General features: G+C 57.2%; 2 protein-coding genes across 13 annotated transcripts in view; one reads left to right on the top strand and one right to left on the bottom strand.

Annotated features, from left to right (window-relative positions):
• KCNAB2 (potassium voltage-gated channel subfamily A regulatory beta subunit 2) overlaps positions 1-19,534 on the top strand; it is a 96,065-nt gene extending 76,531 nt beyond the window's left edge. For 5 of the 8 annotated variants that reach the window (XM_027565083.1, XM_027565089.1, XM_027565086.1 and 2 more), the window contains 12 exons: positions 804-883; positions 3,470-3,514; positions 5,263-5,307; positions 6,094-6,137; positions 7,111-7,197; positions 7,951-7,995; positions 10,967-11,052; positions 12,766-12,886; positions 13,111-13,205; positions 14,072-14,192; positions 14,534-14,622; positions 16,684-16,773. In XM_027565083.1, coding sequence (XP_027420884.1) covers positions 804-883; positions 3,470-3,514; positions 5,263-5,307; positions 6,094-6,137; positions 7,111-7,197; positions 7,951-7,995; positions 10,967-11,052; positions 12,766-12,886; positions 13,111-13,205; positions 14,072-14,192; positions 14,534-14,622; positions 16,684-16,773 — 948 coding nt within the window. Of the gene's footprint in view, positions 1-803; positions 884-3,469; positions 3,515-5,262; positions 5,308-6,093; positions 6,138-7,110; positions 7,198-7,950; positions 7,996-10,966; positions 11,053-12,765; positions 12,887-13,110; positions 13,206-14,071; positions 14,193-14,533; positions 14,623-16,683 lie in introns of all 8 variants that reach the window. The other 3 variants (XM_027565091.1, XM_027565090.1, XM_027565088.1) reach the window with 2 other exon arrangements.
• Positions 19,535-20,065: 531 nt separating this feature from the next.
• CHD5 (chromodomain helicase DNA binding protein 5) overlaps positions 20,066-24,538 on the bottom strand; it is a 71,595-nt gene continuing 67,122 nt past the window's right edge. For all 5 annotated transcript variants that reach the window (XM_027565075.1, XM_027565076.1, XM_027565071.1 and 2 more), the window contains 2 exons: positions 24,385-24,438; positions 20,066-23,610 (listed from right to left, as the gene is read on the bottom strand). In XM_027565075.1, coding sequence (XP_027420876.1) covers positions 24,431-24,438 — 8 coding nt within the window. In that variant the 3' untranslated portion in view covers positions 20,066-23,610; positions 24,385-24,430. The remainder of the gene's footprint in view (positions 23,611-24,384; positions 24,439-24,538) is intronic.

The following is a 24,538-nucleotide window of genomic DNA, read 5'->3' as shown; positions in this document are numbered from 1 at the left end:
CATTTGTTGTGTGCTTACCACATTGTTTTAGTTGCGTCCAGCTCTTTGCAACCCTATGGACTGTAGCCCACCAAGCTCCTCTGTCCATGGGATTCTCCAAGCAAGAATACTGGAGTAGGTTGGCATGCCCTCCTCCAGGGGACCTTCCCTACCCAGGAATCGAACCTGCACCTCTTATATCTCCTGCATAGGCAGATGGTTTCTTTACTGCTAGTGCCACCTGGGAAGCCTACTGCTGCTGCTGCTGCTGCTGCTGCTGCTAAGTCGCTTCAGTCGTGTCCAACTCTGTGCAACCCCATAGACGGCAGCCCACCAGGCTCCCCTGTCCCTGGGATTCTCCAGGCAAGAACACTGGAGTGGGTTCCCATTTCCTTCTCCAGTGCATGAAAGTGAAAAGTGAAAGTAAAGTCGCTCAGTTGTATCTGACTCTTAGCAACCCCATGGACTGCAGCCTACCAGGCTCCTCCGTCCATGGGATTTTCCAGTTAAGAGTACTGGAGTGGGGTGCCATTGCCTTCTCCGTGGGAAGCCTACTAGTAAAGCCGAAAAAAAAGAAAAAGATATTCACAGTCCAGAGGCTGTTTCTTTATTCATCCTGGCTTCTTTCTTCTCTGTGGGTCTATGGCTGAGCTGCTTCCACATTCGCCCTGCGGCAGGAGAGGACGTGGGAACACAGGGATAGGGCCTCGGCACTCAGAGGACCTCCCCAGACCTCAAGGTTGAGCTCTGAGCCTCCAGGCCCCACTCCGCCTGGGTTGGCAAGACAGTGCTGCCTGTGAGTAACCCAGATTTTCTCATTTCAGATGGCAGAGCAGCTAATGACCTTGGCCTACGACAATGGCATCAACCTCTTCGATACCGCAGAAGTCTACGCGGCGGGCAAGTACGTTCCTTTTCTCACGGGAAAAAGCAGTGCGGGCCAACCATGGCTTCCTGGGGAAGAGCCGGAGCCTCTGTTGCTCCCAGGACGTGCTCTTCTTTCCCAAGACAATTTGCACCTCCCATTCCCTGCGTGCTCTTCCAAACTCTAAACGGCTGGAGGAGGTGTGTTTTCATGGGGTCAGAATCACAGAGCACTCGGTGACTTGCCAAACTCACGTGTGTTCAAGCAGTGAGCTGACCGCAGCCCCTCTGGTGCCCAAGATGCCGCACTGGGCGAGAACGTGATTAAGCTGTAGTTCCGGCTCTCCTGCTGCGCCCACGACCTGCAGCCAGCCCCGCATGCCTGGCACTCTCACATCTTAATGGTGCAATTAGGGCTGCAGGGAACACAGGGCCCCTCAGGAACCGGGGAGAGCGGGGTCTGCTGAGCCGAGCCCAGCGCTGTAGGAAGCGCTTCCCATCTTGGCAATGAACTTTCCTACTCAATTATGTAAAAGCGCTCTTCAGCCAAGGCCTCTGGCTTCAGTTTTAAAGACTGGCCTGTAATCAAATCATCCACTCTCCTGCATTGGGTTTCCAAAAGTCAGCTTTTGTTTGTGAAATCATTTGTTGGCTCGCTCTCCGTCCTCCCTCTGGCCCCCTGCTGCCTAGGGCGAGCCAAGTTCCCATCAGCTGAGCCACTCAGCCTGGCCTGCCGTGTGCCATGGCCTCGGGGCCAGCACCTGCCTCTTGGGCTCCAGGTTATTACCTGCAGCCCAGGATAGAGTCCAGAGGACCAAGAATCAGGACCCCAGCTCAGCCTTTGCTCAAGTCCTAGCCCAGGGTCCGAGGGTCTCATGTCCCCAAGGGCCTCTGCTGGGACCCCCTTCCTGAGTCTCCTCCAGTCCCCATCAGTGGCCCTCTGTCCCCTGTTGCTGCCACCCCCCAACCCCTCTGCACTGGCAACAGCTTTCAAGCAGAGTGAAACGCTTTCCAGACTGATGAGCTAAGCCGAAGGGTCAGAGGTGGAAAAGCCAGATGCAGATGCCAAGCCCAGAGGCGTCCCCCGTCTCAAGCACCCCAGCTTGTTCCCTGGCCCTGCGCCTGCCTTGGCTTTGCTGCCCACGAGAGTGTGCGAGCAACAGCTCCCCACAGCCTCCCCCAGCTCCAGATGGCCCTGTGTCCAAGTCCCGCACACCCCCTTTCATGGCAGCCACACTCCTCGAGGCATTGTCTTCACTCCCCTCAGCCTAACTGGACACCCAGGGTGGCATCGCAGGCCAGCACACTGAGTCCCTCTTCTAACCAGAGTGCCAAGCGCCCATCTTACTGAGTCCCCCTGTTTCTCATGCTCTGGGCACTTCCCAGAGAGCTGCAGGATTTCTGCACCCCCGCTGGACAGAGGCCAGTCTTACCAAATTCGCGGCCAGCAGAATTCAAAGCTGAAAGCAACAGGCTTCAGTTGTCACTGCCTGCAGCTCCTATAGCCCCAGGACCTCTGCCTGCTGCCCATCTCCTTCCTTCTTTCCTAATCTTTTGTCCCACCAAGGAGAGACCCAGGAATGAAAGGAAGGAGGCTCGGGGCTGAGTGACTTTCTGTGCATCTTGACCATAAATGAAGAGCCTTCAGAATGGATGCTAAACAGCTTGCAAATTAGAGCCCATGATTTCTGAGTGGATGACTCAGGCACTGTTATAATTGGAATGGAGCACTGGGTATGGATCATTCTCCGTCTGTTGTTTTTTGCTCAGAAACATTTTGCCACGAGCAGAAAGTTCTTCAAAGTTAATCCAGTGCTGCAGTGCCAAACACGGCTGGAATGGTCAGCGCATGACCCTGGCTGACACGAGTTTGGTGCAGGGCCCAGAGTGACACCAAGCAGACCGGACAGCGGTCAGCATGGCGTCCATCTCTCTATTGTTACAAAAGCAAGAAACAAGAGAGACACACACACCCACACTCAGTGCACACACTCATTGGTGCACACCCCCACACTCATGGACACACGCCCACACTCAACACACTCACACTCGTGGATGCACACACCCACACTTGTGGACACACCCACACTTGTGGACGCACACAAACACACTCGTGGACATGCACACACACTCATGGACACACACAAACACGAACACACTCTGCTGGAAAGTCAGCCCTGAGTACTTGTTGATTGTCTCTGCAAACAGAGAATGTGCTTGGTGAATAAGCTATGTTTTTTTAAAAAAAAAACACACACTTGTCTGGAAACTTTGCCATGTAATGTTGCCAAGCGTTTTCCCTGGTGAATTTCCGAGGGGCCAGGGAAGCAGCCGCTGCTGGTCTTTCCAAGCAGGACGTCGCTCCTCCCTTCTCTGTGGGAGCTGGAGCCACTGTGCTGGGACAGTGGCACATGGCCGTGGCCACCTCCATGGGGAGCAGCCCCCGCTGCTCCCAGGTGCTCTCCTCACTCTGGAATGAGCATCCCGGGCCAACGCAGACATTAGCAGCTCTGGGCCGGGTGGTGTTTTCACCCAGGGGACCCTGTGGCTGATGAGCAAGGTGGGGTGCGGCTTGAGGTTTCCGTTACCCAATAATGAAGTCCCCATGTCTCGGTCTTTTCTGCAGAGCTGAAGTGGTGTTAGGAAACATCATCAAGAAGAAGGGATGGAGGTAATTAATTCCTCTGCTCACATGCTCCAGCTCCAGGGCACATGCATGCACACACGCACAGGGAGAAGGTTGGAGAAGGCTACAGGAAGGGAAGAGGCCTGCTCTAGGGGCCCCGGGCAGGGTGGGCAGGATCCCACGGCTGTTTCTTCCTATTTGCCTGCAGAGTGCCGACTGTTGGCCTCATGGCCCTGTGCAGCCAGCCTGGCTTTCTAAGACCTGGTGGTCCCAGCATTGTTCTTGCTGGGAAGGGGAGAATGTCCCAGAATAGAGGCAGTCCCTGTGCTTCCTGCAAGGGGAGCCAGCGCTCACAGTATGGGTGGCCACCCCCAGGGAGCCAGGGCCTGAGCCGGGGGGTCAGGAGCCTCCGCCTGGCTTGACGCAGAGTTTCCCGCACACCTGGGGTCAGGCCAGGCTGAGCACTTGACTGCACTTTGGGGCCACTTGTGGCCTGTGTGTCTTCATTTTCAGCAAAGTCAGAAGCAGTTAGAAGGCTGGGCCTCCCCTACCTCCACCAAACCCCTCCATCCCCTCCCCTGGTGCACACACTCAGGTGTCCCCCACGCCCTCCTCTGGTACACACACTCAAGTGTCCCCTATCCCGTCCCCTGGTACACACACTCAGGTGTCCTCCACGCCCTCCCCTGGTGCACACACTCAGAGTCTCCACCAGCTCCTGGGGCCTGGATAACTGACACCCTCCTCTTGACCCAACCCAGGTTGTTTCTTCATGGCTCTAACTGATCCCCAAATAAATCCCAGGTCACTCTGTAAGTAAAAGAAACTACAGGTATGAGTGAGTCCCGATGGTGTCTCAGGTAAACACACGAGGAGATGCCTACCAGGTCATCCCACCTGCCTGAAGGTGATACTGGCAGCAGCCAGAGCCTCTGGCTTTGAGGAGCTGTTTCCTGAGCAGTAAACTGCCCCCCCCCCGACCCTCATGGGAAGAAAACACAACCACAGGGGCATTGCTCCCCCATCCCTTGGGAATGGTCAAGGTCAAATGTGGATAGGAGGAGCCATCATCACCCCACCCACCTGTCCCTCCAAGACAAAGTAACAGATGTCAGCATTGCCTCTTGTGGATTTGCGGCAGGAGACCTGAATCCATTCCTTTCCCCCAGGCTTTCAGCCACCCAAGTCTGAGCTCCCAGGAGCATCACCTGCCTATCTCTCGGGTCAGCTCCACCCCAGCCTTTCCCCCAACCTGGTGGCACCCAGGATGCTCCCCAAGGCTGTCCCACACAGCTTTTCTGAAATGCTGCCTCAGCCAGTAGAAAACAGCCATATCGGGTGGTCCCTTATCTCACTCCATCCTCACCAGAGCCCTCCAAGCCCCAGCCAGTCCTGACACTTGACGTCCTCCGAGTCCCCACAGAGCGGCAGCCTTCTGTTCCCTGGACCCTGTCCCCTGCTCCCAAACGTGCCCCCTCCTCTAGGCTCCAGGCTCCAGTCACACCAGACTCCATCTCCACCTGGCCCCTCACTGCCCAGCCCTGGTTCCATGGTTAGTTAGCTGCATCCACATAGTTAATCATGTCTATAGGTTTTCTCCTGGCTCGATCCAGGCCCCCGGGCTAGGAACACCCCAAACACTGAGTGATAGAGAAGCACCCTGTTTCACACCCTGTGCTCCCGGGTGAGGGTTTAGGACTCCTGGGTAAGGGCTGAAGACAGTGGGGAGGGTCGGGGAGGGAAGACCCCAAGGGGTCGCACCCAGGAACAGCCCTCCTTCTCTTGTTCCACAGACGATCCAGCCTCGTCATCACCACCAAGATCTTCTGGGGAGGAAAGTAGGTACAGCCACAGGCAACCCCCTGGCGAGGGGCCAGGTCTGCAGAGACCCCTGTGGGTGGGCAGGGGGCAGTCATCCTGGAGGAACGGAGGCTGCCTGGGGTCCGTCCTGGACACGCCAGCCTCAGCACCTGGGCAGCACGCTTTCCTATCTCCTGGAGCAGGAAGCAGGGTACAGGGGGTGTGTGTGTGGCCATCTTCCCTGGCTCGTGCCATCCCTGTTGAGGGACCCCAAGTTCCAGAAAAGCAGCTTTGGCTGAGTTGCCTTGTGCTCAATCCTTGCTTCCCTTTTATTTTTACTTTTGTGGTTTTGTTTGTTTGTGATTACCAAGGTAACATCCTAAAAATTCTGGAAAAAGCAGAAAATTCCTGAACTGTCCTGTTCACTCCACTTACTCTGGGCCACAGACCACCCTTGCTGTCTTCTGGGAATCTGGCCCCATAGTTTCTCCGGGGCTGGACAAAATAGGCTTCATAGGAATTAGAAATATGATTCATTTTAAGTTTTGAAAAATCCAAGTCAGAGAGAGGGCAAATTGAAAAGCAGACACCCCCGCCCCCCACTGAGCCCCACCGCATCCACGGCAGCCAGGATCGAGGGCAGCCCGGCTCTGCCACAGCTTCTCCACACAAGCAGATCCTCATAGCCTTGTGGTTTTATCCCCAAAATGGAATCAGACTGCAAGTGGCACGCACTGACCTACTTTTTTCACCTAACATCGCGTCATAAACATTTCCCCCGAAAAACGCTTGAAACATTGCACGCACTGTCACCTGTTTTTCAGAGCCGAGACGGAGAGGGGCCTTTCCAGGAAGCACATAATAGAAGGTGAGGAGGGGGCGGGCCTTAGGATGCCCTCGGCATCCTCCTGTGGATGCAAAAGTGAAGAAACCACTGTGCCCCGGCCCCATCCATGCTACAAGCCTGGAGCTCTAGGGACAGCCCAAACCCTGATCCACCCAGGCTCACACGGGGTGGTCCCTCTGGGTCACGAGAGAGGGGCAGGGGTATGTGTGGGTGGGGCTCACATGACCCTGGGAAGACACAGACAGGCCTGGGTTTCAACCCAGGCTGGGCCCTGTGCCCACTGGGCGACCTTGAGCAAGGGACATTATTTCCCCAGACCTCTGTGGCAGCATCTGTTAAACGCAGGGGAATAATGCCCACCTCTGGTGTTACAGGAATCAAGAAGGACCCCAGCGAGGTCCTGCGTGTCGGACTCAGCCTGGGGCTCAGCACACGGGAGTCCCGCACGGGGTTGGGGAGTGGGCTGGAATGCCTCGCGTGTCCCAGTTGTTATTGTCTCAGTGCCTTTTCGCCCATGTTCATTTTGTCGAAGTAATACAGTCACTCCATTAAAAATAAAAGGATTAGGAGGCCTTGCTGCCTGCCCTGCCCTGCCCTGGTGCCCGGCCCTGCACTCCGGCTCTGCAGCTCCGTTCTGAGCTGCTGCCAAGTGCTCAGTGGGCCCCATTGGCCTTCCATGCCATGGACGATCCACTCCATGTCAGGTGGCCTAGCTCCTCCCAGTTCCCTCCCGGGCCACTCTAGGAGGCGTCCCCTCCATTCGGTCACAGGACATGTGGCCTGTGGACCCCACCCCCCTCTTTTGGGGGTGTGCCACCTCTTCTCTCATGGCTGTTTGCAATCTCAATGGCCTGTGCCCACATGTGCACCCTGCCGTCCACAGGTCCTGGGGACTGCCTTGTCCCTGTCACCGCTTGCTCACGGGTGAGGGCCCAGGAATGTCTGTGAAGATTGTAACGCACCCCCTCCCTCCCCCTACTCCTCCCCTACCCAGGTCTGAAAGCTTCCCTGGAGCGGCTGCAGTTGGAGTATGTGGATGTGGTATTTGCCAACCGCCCGGACCCCAACACACCCATGGAAGGTATGTTCTCCTTGGAAGCACCTGGCTGGACATCGTGGTTCCAAAAAGGGCAGAAGGTTTTGAACCTAAGGCTCTGATGGCACCATGCCAGGGCCCGCTGGGCACCCAAGCCTAGTGGGGTGGGAGGTGGGGCCTACCCAGTGTGGGGAACTCAGCCTCTGATCATTCCCCCAGCTGCCCCAGCACCTCCAGGCTGAGTCCCATCCTTGCTCCAGGTCCCAGCCCCATCCTGGGCTTGAACGCATGCTGTGTTAGCTAAAGTCATGATCCCATGACTCCTTGCTGCATTCTTTTCAATTCTTTCAGTCACCATCCACATTCTATTGGGAGGTTTTAGGGGCCTTTTGCTCTGGGAAATAAACTATTACTCAGAGGAGGAAAAGAAACGTGCAATGCTTTGAAAAGCAGTTTTGGTTTCTCGGATGCTTATTTATTTTTTGACTCCTGTAGTCTCAGCCCCTCCTATCTCCTCCAGCTCTCTGCTTTGGGCATCTTCTCATCTGTGCTTCGCTGCTTCAGGGTCTTGGAAAATTCAGTTACATTCAAGTTACTTTTTCTTCATTTGTTTGTATATATACCATGTACCCATGCATGTGTATATATATGTGTGTGTGTGTGTGTGTGTGTTATCCAAACCAGTAGTCTGCAAAAAGTGATTTGAGCCTGCATCCCCATGCCCTTTGTCAGACTGCACCCCTCAGCATTCCCACAGCTGTGAACTCTGGTCTCTTTCGATCTTTCTTTTATCACCAGGGGATCCATTTAGTTCCTCCAAGTCAAGGACTTTCATCATAGAAGGTACACAGTACCCTCAGCCTGACCACTGACCTCTGTGTCCGAGTTGCATTTTATGAGACAGTGTTTTTATTTACACAACTCTCTTCCCGCCCCCATGATAAAACTTCTCCATAAAATGCACAAAGGAGAAATAAGTGCCTTATGGGAACATCTTGCAAGTGAAGAAAAGCAAAGCGGAGCAGACCCCCGCCACCCCCTCCCATCCCCATCCATGCTGTCACCTCTTTCCTCCCATCCTCCCTCCCATGCATGCATGCCCCCTCCTTGCCCCGCCTTGCATCGCCACGATCCATGACCCAAGGGGGCTTCCTCTTGATTTGGGGATGCTGTGATCAGCGCCTGACACCTTGACCCCGGATGGTCTGGGAGAGGGCTGGGGAGACCGGGTTTCCACAGGAGTGAACACATTGGGGACCCCAGAATATTGGCCCCCAGCAGGCTGTATCTTCTCCATAGTCCACTTTGCTAAGCCCCCACCTCAATCCAAAGCAAAAGGACCAGCCACCAGCTGCCCTATTTCCACCCTGGGCAGGCTGGGCCACCTGTCACTCTCACCCCATGCTATGCGGTCAGAGCTCGCCATTGAAATGTGATCATTTTTCTCCTGAAGAATACCTACATGATCTGGGGATACTCTGAGACCTGGGGTAGCCTCTGGCCAGGCAGTGGTCTCTGCCCTGCCCTAAACTAAAGGACCCTGGGTGCCCCCACACCAAGGGCAGATCTTGGTCTCCCTGGAAGCTGGGCTGCATTCCACAATGGAAGGGCTCCCGCCTGCCAGCTGGCACTGCCACCCAACCCCTCCCATGTATTATTTGTGACACAGCAGGAGATGCCCTGGGTTTTGGCAGCAGCTAGAAGGATTTGGTCCTCCCGCTTCTATTCAACAGCATTAAATATTGAGGTAGACAGTCATCCCTAATTGTCCCTGTTTCTGGTGTCATGACACCCAGCTTAGGCAGAAGCACAAGGGTGATGCTCCTGTACACAGGCTCCATGCCCAGCCTGCCAAGGACCTGGACCCTCGAGGTACCCAGCAGCATTCGCCCAGGACCCCTTCCCTCCCAGGCCAGCCGCAGGCTCGCACACCACCCTGGCCCCCGGGCTCCCGCTGGACCCTCCTCTCTGCATGGAAGGGAGAGAGCTGTGCTCGAGGAAGCCAGGCTGGCGAACGGGGTGTCGTCTGCTTCCCCTACTCCAGCATGTGGGCCTGAGCCTTGGCTGAAGACTTGGGTGGTCACACTGCATGGTCACAGGTACCCCCAAGGCTATTTCTAAAGAACCCGATGAAGACGGCCGGGCTAGCAGCCTGGGCACAGGGCTCAAATGTGGGCAGGTACCTTCCTGGGACCCTCAACCTTGCAACCAAGTGCTGCTCTTCATGTCGAATAGTATTGGCCATTAAAGTGGTGCCCTGCTCATAGCCCACGGGTAGGGGGCTTCCCTGCCAGACTCCCTCCCTGGGATGGGTGGAGAGGAACCCAGTCCCCAACCTTGGAAGGAAGGAGAGGGCAGGACTTGGCGTACAGACCTGGAAGCTGAGGTATAATTTTTCAGGGGTCCTGGGCAAGGCCACCAAGAGCACCACCCCAGAAGTCCCAGCTACATTAGTTTTCTACTGAAAAGGGGGACCTTGGCAAAGAGGCACTCAGGGATCGAGAATGGGTGGAAGAGACACCCCAAAAGAGAGGTACCACTCTGCCAGAGACTGTCCCCGTGGCCTGGGGCCTTCCAAGGTGGAGCTCAGAAAGGACCTGCATCCTCCTGTCTTCCTTCCTTCCACCCGTGCTGTCTTGAGGGGCCTCTGCTTCCCGACATCAGTGGCCACTTCAGGAGAGATGGGATTTTCAAGGAGCCCCAGAAGTTCAGCTGAAGAATGAATGTTTCCCAAAATGGACACTGCTCCTTGAGGCCAAGTTCAGTTGTAAAGACCACAGTATCCCCCTGGGGCTGAAGCAGCCTAGGGGCGACTGTGGCAGATTTTTATTTCTCAGAAAAACTTCTTTTGAACTGAAGAAAAATCTGTCACAGTGGAGATGGGGAGAGGGTCCCTTGCTGGATACTGACTGGTTTGAGAATCTGGGGCATGGTCTGCAGGGGGCTTTCCATGTTTACTGCTGGATCTCTTGGACATGAGAGGAACTCCGCCCTACTGCCCCACCCTCTGGGACCAGCCAGGGCCCGTACCCTGCCCTTTGTTGGGACAGACACTGTTATTACCTCTACATTCAGTTCTCCAGATCCCAGTGACAGTCTGGAGTAGCCCCAGTAGGTGGCTCAGACAGTAAAGAATCTGCCTGCAATGCAGGAGACCCAGCTTCGATCCCTGAGCCAGGAATATCCCCTGGAGAAGGGAATGGCAACATACGCCAGTATTCTTGCCTGGAGAACCCCGTGGACGGAGGAGCTTGGCAGGCTACAGTGAATAGAGTCGCAAAGAGTTGGACATGACTGAGCGACTAACGCTTTCAGAATACTAGAGAAGGCAAAAGTTGAGTTTATTTCCTGTTGCTGCCTGTCAATCTGATCATAACCTTAATCTGTTTATCTGGTTCTTCCTGAGCAATAAGGGTCCCCAAATCTTTCCCAAACTAGAGAATGCCCCCCATTCTAGAGTCTAGAGTCACATTCTTTGATCTCACCTCTCCTTCATCCCTCTAATCTGCCATAGAAACATTTCAATCCATCCATAACCCATATTTTCAAACATTCCATAAGGCCTGTAACTATTTGGGGACACTGTTTTCAAGATCAGCTTCTTGGACAACAGCTCACTTTTTTTCTGTCATCCCAGAAAACCCCGGCCACCCACACCTCTGGAGCCAGGAAGCTCACTGCTTACAAGCTGTCCTGGCAGCATCCTCTCCCTGCTCCTGGCCTTTTTTTTTTTTTTTTTGCAGAATGTCCCCAGGCGGGGCCCTGTGCCCTCGGCCATCCCCCCAACCTGCAGTTTCCCCTTCTCTCGTGACAGAGACGGTGCGTGCCATGACTCACGTCATTAACCAGGGGATGGCCATGTACTGGGGCACATCGCGCTGGAGCTCCATGGAGATCATGGTAATGTGACCTCTTGGTGTGTATGCGTCCAGGGGCTGGGCTCCCGGCCCCGCTCCATGGGCGACGACCCTGGGGCTCTGGCAGGTTCGGTGCCGTTGGTCCCTGATGCATAGACTGCTGGGTACTAAGGGGAGGGACGGTATGGTGACTTGTGGCAGTGATGTCTGCAGACTTTGCAGACAGGGCTCTGAGCTTGAATCCCAGCACTGTGTGGCCCCGGACCGATGGTTTCGGCTCTCTGAGCTTCGGTTTCCCCACCTGTAGAACAACACTGCTAGGACGACCTACTGTCATGAGGCTATGTGAGGATTATCTGAGAGATCAGAGGTGAAGCTCTTAGCAGGGATCCTGGAGCTCAGCCAGCGCCCAGCAGTGGTGGCCGTGCCAGCCACTAGGCTGAGCTCCCGCAGTGTTCCAGGTGCCATTAGATTTGACGGCTTCATGCGGACTAACTCCCATTTCATCCTCACAGCCTATGAGTAAGTGCTGCTGGCACCCTGCTTCTCAGATGTGGCCACTGAGACGCAGAGAGGTTAAGTAACACACCCAGGGTCACACCAAATGATGGGTACCACAGGCCGTGCAGCGCAGAGCCTGACCTTCCATCTCATAGTCCATGAGGTTTCTCCCTCACCTGCACTTTCAGGAAGGCATCCCCTTCCTTGTTTCCCTCACAGGAGCCATCAGAAGCTGAGGGTGAAAGACGTTTTATAATATTCCTGGGGTATCCCAGAATGGTTGGCAGAGCAGCTCCCCAGAGGCAGACAGCTGGTTGGTGGGGGAAGGGCAGAGGCCTGGGGACTGTGTCTTAGACTAGCTCTCAGGCTGACTCCCTCACCCTCAGCTCCAGGCCTCCTCCCCATCCCAGCCCTTCCCATGCCCCACCTCCCAGAATTTCCCACATCTTGGCATGCCTCAGAGGGGGGCTTCTCCTCTAGTGAGTCCCAGATTTCTGGTTCATCAAAAAAAAAAAAATAATTAATCAGGATCTTCAACTTGAATACAACTCGAGAATCCTGTGGTATCAATCAGCCTTTGGCATCTATGACTTTCGTATCATTTGGCATTTTTCTGAAGCTGCCTGGATGCAGCACAGAACTCACTGAGGTGTCAGGATCTCATCCCCACTTTACAGATGTGAAAGCTGAGTCTTAAGCTAAAGGGGAAAAGGGCCTCTCAGGCTGGCAGACGGGCCTCCCCAGGAGCTCATGCCCATCCAGTCTGCAGAGTGGAGGCCTTGGGCTCCGAGTCCCAGAAATGAGCTCATGCCAGCCACTCCCCCGTCCTAACCTAGCGTTTCCTGCCCCTGCTGTCATTCCGGGTCCAGGCCCTAGACTGACAATGATAAAATCAGTAACAAGAAGGCACTGTCCTGAGGGCGGGCAACACCTGACAGATGGGGAAGCTGAGTCACAGAGGGGTGAGCCCCTTCCCCAAGGTCACCCGCCAGTAAGTGCCAGAACCTAAGCCTCACTACAGAGTCATGCTTTCGCCCCAAATCCCTTTGTCCTTGGGGCTCCACAGCCCACCCGGTGTTCTCAGCTCACGGAGGGGGAGCCTAACAGTCTTCCAGGGAAGCTGAGAGGAGCGGGCAGGGGGCAGGCGGGCCAGCCAACTTCCTGGAGATGCCTTTGTGTCTTCTCCCTGCTGCTCAAGAAGGCCCCCAGATCGCTGGCCCGCAGGAACCATCCGTGCCCCTCTTTGCTTCCACAGGAGGCCTACTCCGTGGCCCGGCAGTTCAACCTGATCCCACCCATCTGCGAGCAGGCGGAGTACCACATGTTCCAGCGGGAGAAGGTAGAGGTGCAGCTGCCGGAGCTCTTCCACAAGATAGGTGGGTTCCCCCGCCCCTCCCCAGCCCTGTTCCAATCTTATCCCCAGATTCCCCCTCTCCCTCTCCAGCCCCTCCCCATTACGCCCCGGCCCCGCCCCTCTCACGCCCTGCTGCTCGGCCCCGTCCTGCCCTGCCTTCACTGCGCTCTTCTGCCACGCTCCTTTCCTGTCTCTCTGCTCCTTCTCCGGGCCCTGGGCTTAACCTCTCCCGCTCTCCTCTCCCAGGAGTGGGCGCCATGACCTGGTCCCCTCTGGCCTGCGGCATCGTTTCCGGAAAGTACGACAGTGGCATCCCGCCCTACTCTAGAGCCTCTTTGAAGGTGAATTGGCGGCGGGGGCTGGGGGAGGGGATAGGCAGGGACAGGCATTTTGGAGGGATGGAGCCTTTGGGTGGACACCTTGGTGCTGGACACCTTCCCTGGGCCACTGTCTGCGGGGCGGTTCCAGGCGTGGGAACTTGGAGCCCCAGCTGGCCTGACCCCATGTCTAGAAAGGCTGCCCATCTGTGGGACATCCGCCAGCTGAAGCCCCACCCCCCACCCGGGGCCTCGCCCCAAGTTCAACACTCACAACCCGGGCCAGGGCTAGGGTTCCATTTCAGGTGCCTCCTCCCCTATAGACACGCCTACATTCTCTGGCCCACCACTGAACCTCTGGGTGGAGGGCTGTGTAATTTCTTCAGTATCCCTCAGAAGTGCCCCAGGGAAAAGTGAACACCCGACACATACACCTCAGAGTGGAGACTCAGAGGGTCTCCAGACTGAAGTGTTGGGGGGACAAGGAGCAGGCAGAGAAAGGCCTGACCAGGCCAGGACAGAGCGAACACTGGAGCCCCCCGCCCTAGGGATCAGGATGGCCTGCCTCCCCCATTTCTCCCCAAACCACAGAAGCCTCCCAGAGGGCTCCCTGACCTTGCTGTGGGCACACCTCTTGGGCCGCCCAGCCTCCCAGAAGAAGGGAAGATCGGTTTGTCCACCTCCTTGTCCAAGCTCACGGGCCCAGTCTTAGCTTCCCACAGCCTTCAAATGCAGTGGTTCCCATCCTTCCACCTGCCTGGGTCTGGACCACAGCATCAGGGCCAGGGCAGTGCCACCCTGGCACAGATCATCATTTGTGCCATGCATGCAGTGGCCCGGGTGACCTGCCCTCACCCATGGGCTGTGCTCTCCCCACATCCCACAACCAGGGATACCAGTGGCTGAAGGACAAGATCCTGAGTGAGGAGGGCCGGCGCCAGCAGGCCAAGCTGAAGGAACTACAGGCCATCGCCGAGCGCCTGGGCTGTACCCTCCCCCAGCTGGCCATTGGTAAGAGGGCTGGGGCGCAGGGGGGACCAAGGTCCCCAGAAAGAAATCAAGAGTCCCTGAGTGCCTGGGCCACCCCCTTCCATCAGCCAGCCATGGGTAATGGGCTCCCATATTCATGGGGAGAGAATGAGGATGTCCATGAGCACTTGGGCCATCTCTCCACTGGGGGCAGCTGGTGCCAGCACTGCTGAGCCCCTGGCTTGCCAGGGCCCTCCTGGGACACCCTCAGTCCTATGCCCAAGAGGCTGGGTCTCTCTGGCCCCATCATGGGTAGGGTAGAACCAGGGAGGGCCCTGGGTGGGGGTGCCTTCCTCACCTCTGCTCTTGCTGCCCACCCCCAGCCTGGTGCCTGAGGAACGAGGGGGTCAGCTCCGTGCTCCTGGGTGCTTCCAGCGCAGACCAGCTGATGGAGAACATTGGAGCAATACAGGTGAGTGGCGCCTGCCAGCCTTGCTGGCTCTGGACAGAGTTCAGGGTCTCAGCCAGGCATCTGTCCAGCATGTACTTATTGAGCACCTACTACATACCAGGCACTGTTTGAGGCACCTGGGCTACAGCAGTGAACCAATAAAAGCCTTGCTCTTGAAGGGCTGGCTTTTTATCTGGATAAACAAAAAACAGAAAATGCAAGGAGTAAGATTATAATGTGTGTCGGAGGGTGATAAGCACTCCGGGAAAGGAAACCTAGAGCAAGGTCAGGAGTATCCAGTAAGGGCAGGGAAGCGGGGAGCCATGGACCCAAGTTAAAAGGGGCTACAGGGTAGCCTTGTTGATAAAGTGACTTGTGAGCAAAGGCTTGAAGGATGAGGAGTGGGCGGTGCAAGTACAATCCAGGCTGACACAAAGGTGCAAGGTAGGCACAACGCCAGGACAGCAGTAAGGCCAGAGGCCTGGAGCAGAGGGGCAGGGAAAGGTCCTCCGGGCACCACATGCCCTCTAAGGACTTCGGCGACGGTCGAATGAGATGGGAGCAGAGGAGGGGCAGTCTGACTTAGATTTTAAAAGGCTGCCTCCCACTCTCTGGCTGCTGAGTGGAGGAAAGAGTTGGGGAGCAGGAGGGGGAGCAGGGAGATCACTGGGAACTGATGACAATCTAGGGGTGAGGGATGACCTTGGTACATATGGACAGCTGGTTGGGTCCTAGATTTCTGGAAGGTGGACCAACAGGACTGGCTGACAGACTGGATGTGAGACAGTGTGGGACAGTGCGCAGATCCTGGGGATAAACCATGGGTTTGTCACCTGGAAGAGGGTGTTGCTGTCAGGGGGGCTGGGAAAAGCAGTTTGGGGCTGTGGATTATCAGATGTTAAGGTCCTGAAATCTGCATCTTATGCCGCCACTGTCCATCCATTCAAGGGGCAGAGCTGCACAAACCTGGAATACAGAAGCAGCAAGGCCCCCTCTGCTCCACAAGCTGCAGGCAATGAGGGTGGGGCAGGCCAGGGCCAGCGGACAGCTGGAAGAATGTCTCCCTGTTACCGAAGTGAGGTTTGACTGCTCATCATTCAAGAATCCAATACTGAGAGATAAGTGTTGGGCAAAAGGAAAGACATCTTTATTGAGGAGGCCAGCAGTCCTGGGGAGAAGGTGGACTCCTGTCCCCAAACAGACTTCCCCTTGTCAATCAGGGAGCAAGAGATTTCAAAGGGGAGTTTCAGGGGTACACAGGTTGAGGAGTGGCTACAAGCAGAACAGCACAGTCAGCTCCAACAGTCATCTTGAAATTGATCATGCGATCATCTGATCAGGGTCATCCTTTTATTTAATTGGAGGATAATTGCTTTACCATATTGTTAGTTTCTGCCATACATCAACATGAATTGATCAGGGTCATCTTAATTGTTTTAAGCACAATTAATCTTCAGTTCTGTCCATGGGATTCTCCAGGCAAGAATACTGGAGTGGGTAGCCATTTCCTTCTCCAGGGGATCTTCCTGATCCCCTGACCCACAGTCCATGGGATCACAAAGAGTTGGACATGAGTGAGCGACTAACACACACACACACAATCTGAGCGACTAACACACACACGCACAATCTTCAGTTCTAGGGTCAGTTTGTTCCCATTTCTCTGAGGCTGGTTCTCAGAATTGTGCATGATGGAGCAGTTCATGTCATGGCTACAGTCTGGTAGTGATGTTGTTAACTTCTTCCACGTGATGGGAGTTTCAGTATCTACAGAAGAGCTCAAAGGACATGGCTCAGAATACAATCTACAGCCCTTGAGGATGAACTAAAAGGTCCCCCTGACTTTGCTTAATGGCTACACAATTATTATTGTCTTGTTTCACTGCTTTTCTTTGTTTTTGCATTTTCTCACTTCTCCAATTGAATTTATTCTTTGGTTAAAGTCTTTCTACAGACAAGAGGCAGGTATGGAGGACATGGGAGGGGTGGGGTCTGTACCAGGAAGGCCCCATAAGGTCCTGCTCCATTACACATCACCTCGTCTGCAGGTTGATTCTGACTAGCTCCCGTCTTTGCACACAGGTCCTTCCAAAACTGTCGTCTTCCATCATCCACGAGATCGATAGTATTTTGGGCAATAAGCCCTACAGCAAAAAGGACTACAGATCCTAAGAAGCCCCCAACCATTTGCCTGGACAGTTTCATCTCCCTCCTAGCCTCTCTGTTTGCTCGCTTAAGCTATTTTGAAGCCAAGAGTGTGGTTTGCATCAAAAACAAAGCAACACACCAACGTGTCATCAGGAGAAGATCTCAAAAGTCGCTGCCACACGGCACCTGCTGCTTCACAGGACTAACGTCAGATTCATGCCGGAGGGTTGGCATCAATTCAAAGGCATTCGAGCCGTCCCGCCCAAGCCTGCCGCCTCTGCTCATCTTCCACCAAGAAACGACGTTTCTCCCAGCCACGCCCCATCTCAGAGACTCAAGTCCAGGCCAGGCCGAGACCCGTTGGGGCCTAGGGGCAGGCAGAGCTGGCCTCTCCTCTGCCAAGAAGCCCACCTGGTACTGGGGAGGGGAAGAGGAAGCCAGGTCTGGCTCTTCCTGTGGCCCCTCAGCTGGGCCCTGGTTGGGGTGGGCCTCCCACTGGGGTCTCCCTCATCCCCCCTCTTGCCAAGGGCTCCAGGTACTGTCATTGGGCCTGACATCAGATTCTCCTACACCCCCTTCTCCACACCACCTGCCTCACTGGGTCTCCGAGGGGCCTTCCGAGCTGTCCTTTGACCCCCACCCCCACCCTTGCTGGCAGAGGCAAGGATCCAAGGGGGTTCGATTGTTCCAGGGTGGACCCACAGGAAGTCAGGGGTCTGACTTCAAGCTCATCGCCCCACTGACTTCCTCCTCGTATACAACTAATGAGCCCGTGTCCAGACTCTAGGCCGGGTCCCTCCCCACCTGGTGCCCAGTCCTTTGCCCCTCTGTCCTTGCCTGGAAGGCCCCAAGGTCATGCATGCTTAGCTGACTGTGGCTGCTGACCACACATGGGGTGGCCAGCCTCTGCTCTGCCCAGGGTGGTGGCCTTGGGGTCTGCAGAGAGGACATTCTGGGACCCTTCAGTGAGGGCAGGTTCCTGGGGTTTTCTGTGCTTCATGCCCAGGGCCTGGGCAGCAACCCCCACAGTCCAGGTGAAGACCCCCGTAGCCTCTCCCTGGAGCAGCGTCCCCAGCAAGGGCTCAGAGCAGGTCAGGTGGGGTGCTCAGAGCTTGTTGCCAGGGCAGCGAGGCAGCGGTTCTTCCCCAGGACACCCTCACACAGCCTCTGAAGAGGGAGGGATGGCTGGGGTTCATCATTCCTTTCCACACCCCACACCCCAGCCTGGAACAGGTTGGGGACAGGGACAGAGGCAAGGACCTTCAGAAGTGTCAGCCCCTTTACAGCCAGGCCTGGGGCTGCAGGGATAGAGGAGGGGAGGGGCCCTCAGCCAGCAGGCCCAGCCCCCATGGTCCTGAGCGGCACCCCAGATTTTGCTGGCTGTGCAGGGGACCCGAGCCAGGCTCTTTGAATGCACTGGCCTTCTGTGTATGGGCCTGGGTGACTCCTACACTGGGCGCCCCCTGCCCCGGGTGCCCCCTACATTCTCACACTCACCCCTGGGCAGACATGGACCTCCCTGCCATTATTCCCAAAGGCCTACCGTCCAGTCCTGGCAGAGCTGAGGCCTAGGAAACTGACTTTAGGAAAGCCACAAGGTGGGGGGAGAACAACTTCCTCCACTCCAGACCTTTGTGCTGACCCTGGAGTCTAGAACCTTCTCCCTTCTTGTAGACTAGACCCCTGGGGGTCTTCTTCACCAAGTCTCCTGCAAGTTTCACCCTAATGAGCATGAGGAGGGACAAACCTGTCCCAAGAAAGTTGCCACCATCACATGGGTTGGGGGGCCTAGCTCCAAGGACAAGACGCTACAGTCCACCAGGCAGAGCCCAAGTGTCCCAACAGCTGGCCATGCTCAGGAGCCAGGTCACCTGCCCCTCCCTGGAGTCTGGCTGGGCCCCCTCCACAGTGCTGCCACCCTGCCCACCCACCAATGGAAGAGGGACCCGGGCTTGCAATTGGGCCCATGTTTGGGCCTGCCGCCCCACCCCGTGAGCTTTACATCTGGGAAGGACAAGCCCAGTGGGAGACGTGGGCTCTCAGGGCCATGCTCTTCCAAGGCCGAGATGCCCAGCACCAAGTCCCAAGCCTGTTCCAGGCCCTGGGGTGCTGTCTGCAGCCTAGTTCTGCATCGCCCCCCGGCAAGTGGGTATGGAAGGATGGGGCTCCACTTCCTGAGGAAGGGTCACCCAACTTAGTGGGAGGAGGCTGGAGTAAGGAAGGGATGGAGTGGGGCTCGAGGGCAGGGAGAGCCTGGAGACAAAGAGCTTGGCCAAGGCAGGCCCTGGAGGGGAAGCCTGAACTTCAGCTTGGGTTTGAGACCAGCCATCCTCACCCTACCCTGTTGAGGAGAAGTCCCCCCACGGTCCCCAGCCACCTGCCAGCCATCCTCTCACCCTCCCCTGGAAGCAGAGTTTGCCCCCAGGGGTCCACCTTGGGAGTTCCCCACCAGGGAAGAAGGCCCAGTCTGCGTGGGAGCGGGACCAGTCTTCCTTGCTAAGGACACATGCAGCCCCTACCATTTTTCATCCCAAATCTACAGCAAGTTTGAGGTCCCAAGAACGACAGAGGGGTTTACCCTGTCTCCTGTTCTCTCTGGCAGTGTAAATAATGTGCTGTTTCTCTCCCCCTTTTTTTTTAATGACTGTGGCTCCTCAGCTAACTGCATCACCCCCCCACAGGCAGAGACACCATACGCCTCGCGCTTCCAATGACACAGCGGAGACACAGTGCCGTATTTATGGAATGACAAAATAAAACCCAAGCCCGTCAGGGTCTGCTCATCTCCGCTCCTCTCCTTTGCAGGGTATTCAGGGTCAGGGCTGGGTCGAGGGCAGTGGGAGGAGGTATCTTTAAAGGCCAGCAGACCAAATCCTGAGCCTGGAGCCAAGGGGAGGTTGGGAGACATGGGCCCTGGGGGGAGAAGCAAAGACTGGGGACCGAGAACCCAAGTCTGTCCCAGGTGATTGGGGTTGGAATGCCCTGCCTGCCCCCCTCACCAATACAGTCTCTCTTGCCATCGCAGGTTGGTGGCAGGCTGCTGGGCCCTCAGGGACAGAGAGGTCGGGGTCCAGGGAGGCCTGCGGGCCCGTCTACGGGGCTCAGTGTTCCTGAGCAATTTGATTTCAGGATGCAGGGGGGAGGGGCCGGCACCACCCCTGAACACCCCTTCTCGGGTGCCCTCCGTTCCAGCAAGCCCCCCAGCCTCATGGGGCCGTGTCTTCTCGGGTGAGAGGTAGCTTCAGGAGACACCCCCTCCCCCCAACATCTTTTCCCACCCCGATCCTAGATCAGTGAAAAGCTAGGAGAACACTGATTCAATCCTTTCCCAGAGGATTTATTAAAACACGGAAAACCAAGACATACACACAGAGTACAAAGTGAAGGGGACGGTGTCAGGTACAGTCCTTGTCAAGCCTCCCACACATCCTCCCGAGGACCGGATAGGTCACTGCGCACAGGGGCTCAGCCTCCAGCTCCAGCTCCTGGCTGGGACCCGCCCCCTCGACTCACCCCAGCGCCCGGCCCCTTCGTCAGCCTGGGCTTGTGCTAGGGAAGGGGCAGGCGCTTCTCAGCAGGGCCAGATGCAGGCCTGGGTGGGGTTCTGCTCCCTCATCCCCCCACGCACTGATGCCTGGGGAGGGGGGCAGTGCAGGTGGGACCCTCCCCTCATGCTCAGGCCCAGAGGAGCATAGGAGGCTCGGACTCCCACCTCGGTATCAGGGGTTCAGGACACACACACACCCAACGGGCCCTTTCTGGGTTATCGCACCTAAAAAAATACTTTGTTTAAAAAAAATCTGAAAACTAAGAAAAAAATCCCAAAACACAAGCCAATGACTTTGGGCTGATGCACCACAACCTGTAAACTTCCAGAAATATAAAATCGGGGTGGGGGGGGGGCGGCTTCCTCAACAGAGATGGGTCATCAGCAGAGGACAGCTGCAGGTGCAGAGGCGGGACACTGGGCTGTGGCCGGGCCAAAACCTCAGCCCCCGCCTCCCACCCAAGCTCCTTCCTGCCACCCCACTCTGGAGGTTCCCAAGCCCACCCTCTACACGACCCCATCAGGCCCTCAACATCCCTGGGACCCAATAACTGGGAGCAAAGGCTGCAGGTGTCCATGGGGTGCGACTCGGTCAGCCCCCAACCTGGGCCAGGGATTCCCCCAGAGGACCCTGGGAAGGGACCCCCAACCAGTAGGAGGGCAGGTGCCTGCCCAGTCATGAGTACCAGCAGGATGGGCCCATGGTCATCACTTGCAGAAAACAAAGGAGCTTCTGAAGGCGGCTTGCAGGGAGGGTCTCTGTGCACAGGGGGAGTCTCAGGTTGTGTTTCCGTGGTGGGCGTGTGCGAGGGGACCCCCAGACACAGTCCAACCCAAACTCCCGTGGTCACCGGGGAGCCCAGGAGCCAATGCCCTCCGAGACTGTGCCCAAAGATGGTTCAACAGAAAGCCTACTCAGCACTGGTCTAAATAATAAAGTGGCCGGGGACAAAAATGGGGCTGGCACTTTGGGGCTTCCACTTGCACGACAACCCCCATTGTGCCAAGAGCAAAAACAAAACCAGCCTGAAGGTGCCCGAGAGCACAGACGCCCCACTGCCCACACTCCACTACAACTCTGGGAGGGGGGTAACTGATAAACCAAGAAAAACATTCTCTAGATCCTTTTTCCTCTCCAAAACCAGAAACCCACGCCCCAGCTGTCTGCAGTCGCCCTCCCAGGCCTCCCAAGTGCTGGTCTTGGAGAGCTGAGCCCTTCCTGGACCAGGCAGTGCCGGTGGCTGGGCCGATCCCTGGTGCCTGGTCCAGCTGGTAGTGGAAAAGGGTAGAGGCCTAGGGAGGAGACGGAGGGAGGGCGGGAAGCAAGGGCTGGTGGGGAAAGGACCACCCGCTCTTGGAGTTGGGCAGTGGGGACGCAGACCCCTGTCCTCCACCAGGTGCCCCCTGACACTCAGGACCTGTCCACTGTGTTCCCCACAAGCCCAGCCGCAGGACTGACCACCTGCCTGGGAGGACACAGTCACGGGGCCCTGGGTGGGGGGTTCGTGGCAGTCACCCAGCCCATGGCCTGAGCCAGAGCCTTTGCAAGGAACACACAGGCCCACGTGGCACTGGAGAAACCACAGTGGGCAGGAGTGACCCAACCCTTCCTGGAGGGTGAGGTCACCTGCTGCCACACGTGTCCTGCCACACGTACACCCGTGTACCACTTTCAGGCTGCCTCCCATTCCTCCACCCACAATGCCAGGGTCAGTCGGCCTGGAGATAAATGGGGCCTTGTGGTCCGGTCCTTTAGGGGTTCTGGGAGAGCCATTTATAGATGAGGGCTCTGGGAGGGTTGGCCAATGGCCCCATGTCCCCAAGTCACCCCCAAATCCCGGCCCTAGTCCTGGCCAGGGAGCTGAACGGAGCCCTCCTATGGTGCCCCCCTAAGGTGCCCCCCATCCAGGCCCACCCTGGCTCTCACTTGGACAGGATTCTGCACCAGGGCTCCACTCCAGGAAGGTCAAGGCTCCCTGGTCAAGGCTCTGAAATCCCTTCCAGGCTGAGGCTGGGCCAGAGGGAACATGAGACACGGACAGACCCAGGTCCTGGCCCATCCCTCTGTTCCTCTGAACTGGAGCCATCAGAGGGCGCCACCAGCTGGGTGGAAGGCGATCGGGATTCCAGCAGGACACTCCTGGCAGCAAACAGAGCAGGAGGCTGGGGACACTCCAGTTGGGAGGACTGGACAGGCCAATGGATCCAGTCCCCTGCCTCCAAGCTTTCCCCAAACCTTTGAAGAACACAGTGAGGGCCGTCACAGACCTGCCCCAGGGGGCAAGTGCTGGGATCAAGGCCTCTCCAGGGACAGGGGAGGGATAAGTCCAGGCTCCAGGCGGCTGGCCTGGTTTCTCCATGTCAGCCACCAGAAGACAACATGGGGAGTGGGTATAAAGGGCTTCCCAGGGCACAGGGCAGGACCAGGGGCTCCGGGGCCACTCTCAGCACTGCTGGGACAGCAGCCACATCCGGGGCAGGAGAGTAAGCCCCTTCCCACAGCTGCCTGAGACCAGGGCCCCAGCAGCCCCCAGGCTGACACCTGCCGTCTCTTCTCTCTGGGGAGCACATGCCGTGACCTGCCACACACGGCAGGGGCCAAAGACCCTCCACGAGTGACGACAGAGTCCAGGGGGCCTGTGAGACAGGCTGGGTCAGGGTCAGACACGTGCCGATGGAGCCCTCTCCCCCACAGAGAGAACACATTACCTGTGGTCTCCAGCCTTGCAGGACGCAGCCTGGCCTGGCCTGGCCTGGACGCCAGCCAGGTCTCTACCTGCAGGCCGGGCGGCTCCCCAGTTCTGACCCACCTGGCACTGGGGGGCCCCACTGGGCCAGGGTCAGAGTACAGGCAGTCACACGGTGCAGACGGGACGGGGGAGAGGGGCACACAGAGCCCGTCCAGGGCGGGCGCCACGTCCTCCTCAACCAGGCCAAGTCCAGGGCGGCGGCTGGGCTCCCGGGAGCTTCCCTCAGGTCCGGAGCCCGTCCACAGAGAGAGGCCTAAGTGCTGCATGTCAGACTCCTCCACACGTCACTCAACTTTTATCAAGACAAATTTGTTCAAGTCTTCAATAGGAAAGTGCAAAAAGATGTACAAAGAAACGAAATCTCTTCTAGGAAGTCGTCCTGGCAGAGCCAGCCAAGGTGGTGTGGGAGACACTGGGATTAAGAGCAGGTGGCACTTCTGGCTGGGTCTTGTCCCCAGTGATGGCATGACTCAGTTTCCCCTTCTGTCCTCAGGTGGCCTGGCTCTAGAAAGGCGGCAGCTTTTCTCTCCTGTGGGGATCAGGCAGGGGGCCCGGCAGGCGTGGCTGCAAGAGGTGGGTCATGGGTCACAGAGCTGGGTGCTCACATCCCCACTGGGGGTTCACCCAACACCCTGGAGCCACCACTGCCACCTGTCACAGCCAACTGCAACCAGAGGGGCTCCTAGCCCAGACCTCCCACACCTGGAGTATAGGAAGCGGGGACCCCAGGGAGGGCCCATCTGGAAACCACCCCCACCCCAGGGCCTCTACCCTGAAGCAGTGGTTCTACCAGGACAGACAGCTTAGCAGGGGCTGCCGGCCAGGTGGAAGAGGCCAGAGTGGACTGGTGGCTTCTCACGAATAAAACCATCTCCCAGCCAGTGACACTGACCCACACACACCCTGAGCCACCCTCCTGGTCCTGGGCACAAGGTGGGGTGGCCAGGGGAGGGGGGGTGATGTCCCAGGGCGCCCACCACCCAGCAGGAAAGTGCAGGCAGAAAAGGGTTCCAGGCTGGGGGCAATGGTCCCCGACTCACTACCACGGACACGCACGCATCCTGCATATGTGCACACAGGCACACCCGTGTACGCAACGGAGATCCCCACATGTACCTGCCCATGTCCCACCTCCCAGCCTCCCAGGGGAGTGTCTGGAAGCCTGGGAAGACACACCGGCCCCAAGATGGTCCCCAGCAGGGAAGGGCAAGACCCCCTAAGCCCCAAGAGGCAGCAGAGGACCCCAGACTCAGGGCTGTGGATAAGCACAGGGAGTGGGGACTGACTGGTGCAGCCATGGAGGGGAGAGGGACGGCGGAGTCCCTGGAGAGGCCTCACCTCCGCTGGAAAGGAGCGCTGCACCAGAGCGAGGTCTCGGGGCCGGCTAGATATCTGTGCAGAGAGAGGGAAGCTCGGCTCGCTGGGGCGGCGGACGCGGGCGGGGCCCGCGGGCGCCCCTGCACATGCCGCCAGGGAGCAGACGGGCACCTAC

The sequence above is a fragment of the Bos indicus x Bos taurus genome, chromosome 16, assembly GCF_003369695.1.
Source record: "Bos indicus x Bos taurus breed Angus x Brahman F1 hybrid chromosome 16, Bos_hybrid_MaternalHap_v2.0, whole genome shotgun sequence".
In the NCBI taxonomy this organism is placed as follows: domain Eukaryota; kingdom Metazoa; phylum Chordata; class Mammalia; order Artiodactyla; family Bovidae; genus Bos; species Bos indicus x Bos taurus.
The sequence above is the reverse complement of the archived record's forward strand: the minus strand, read 5'-3'. Positions and strand labels throughout refer to the sequence as shown.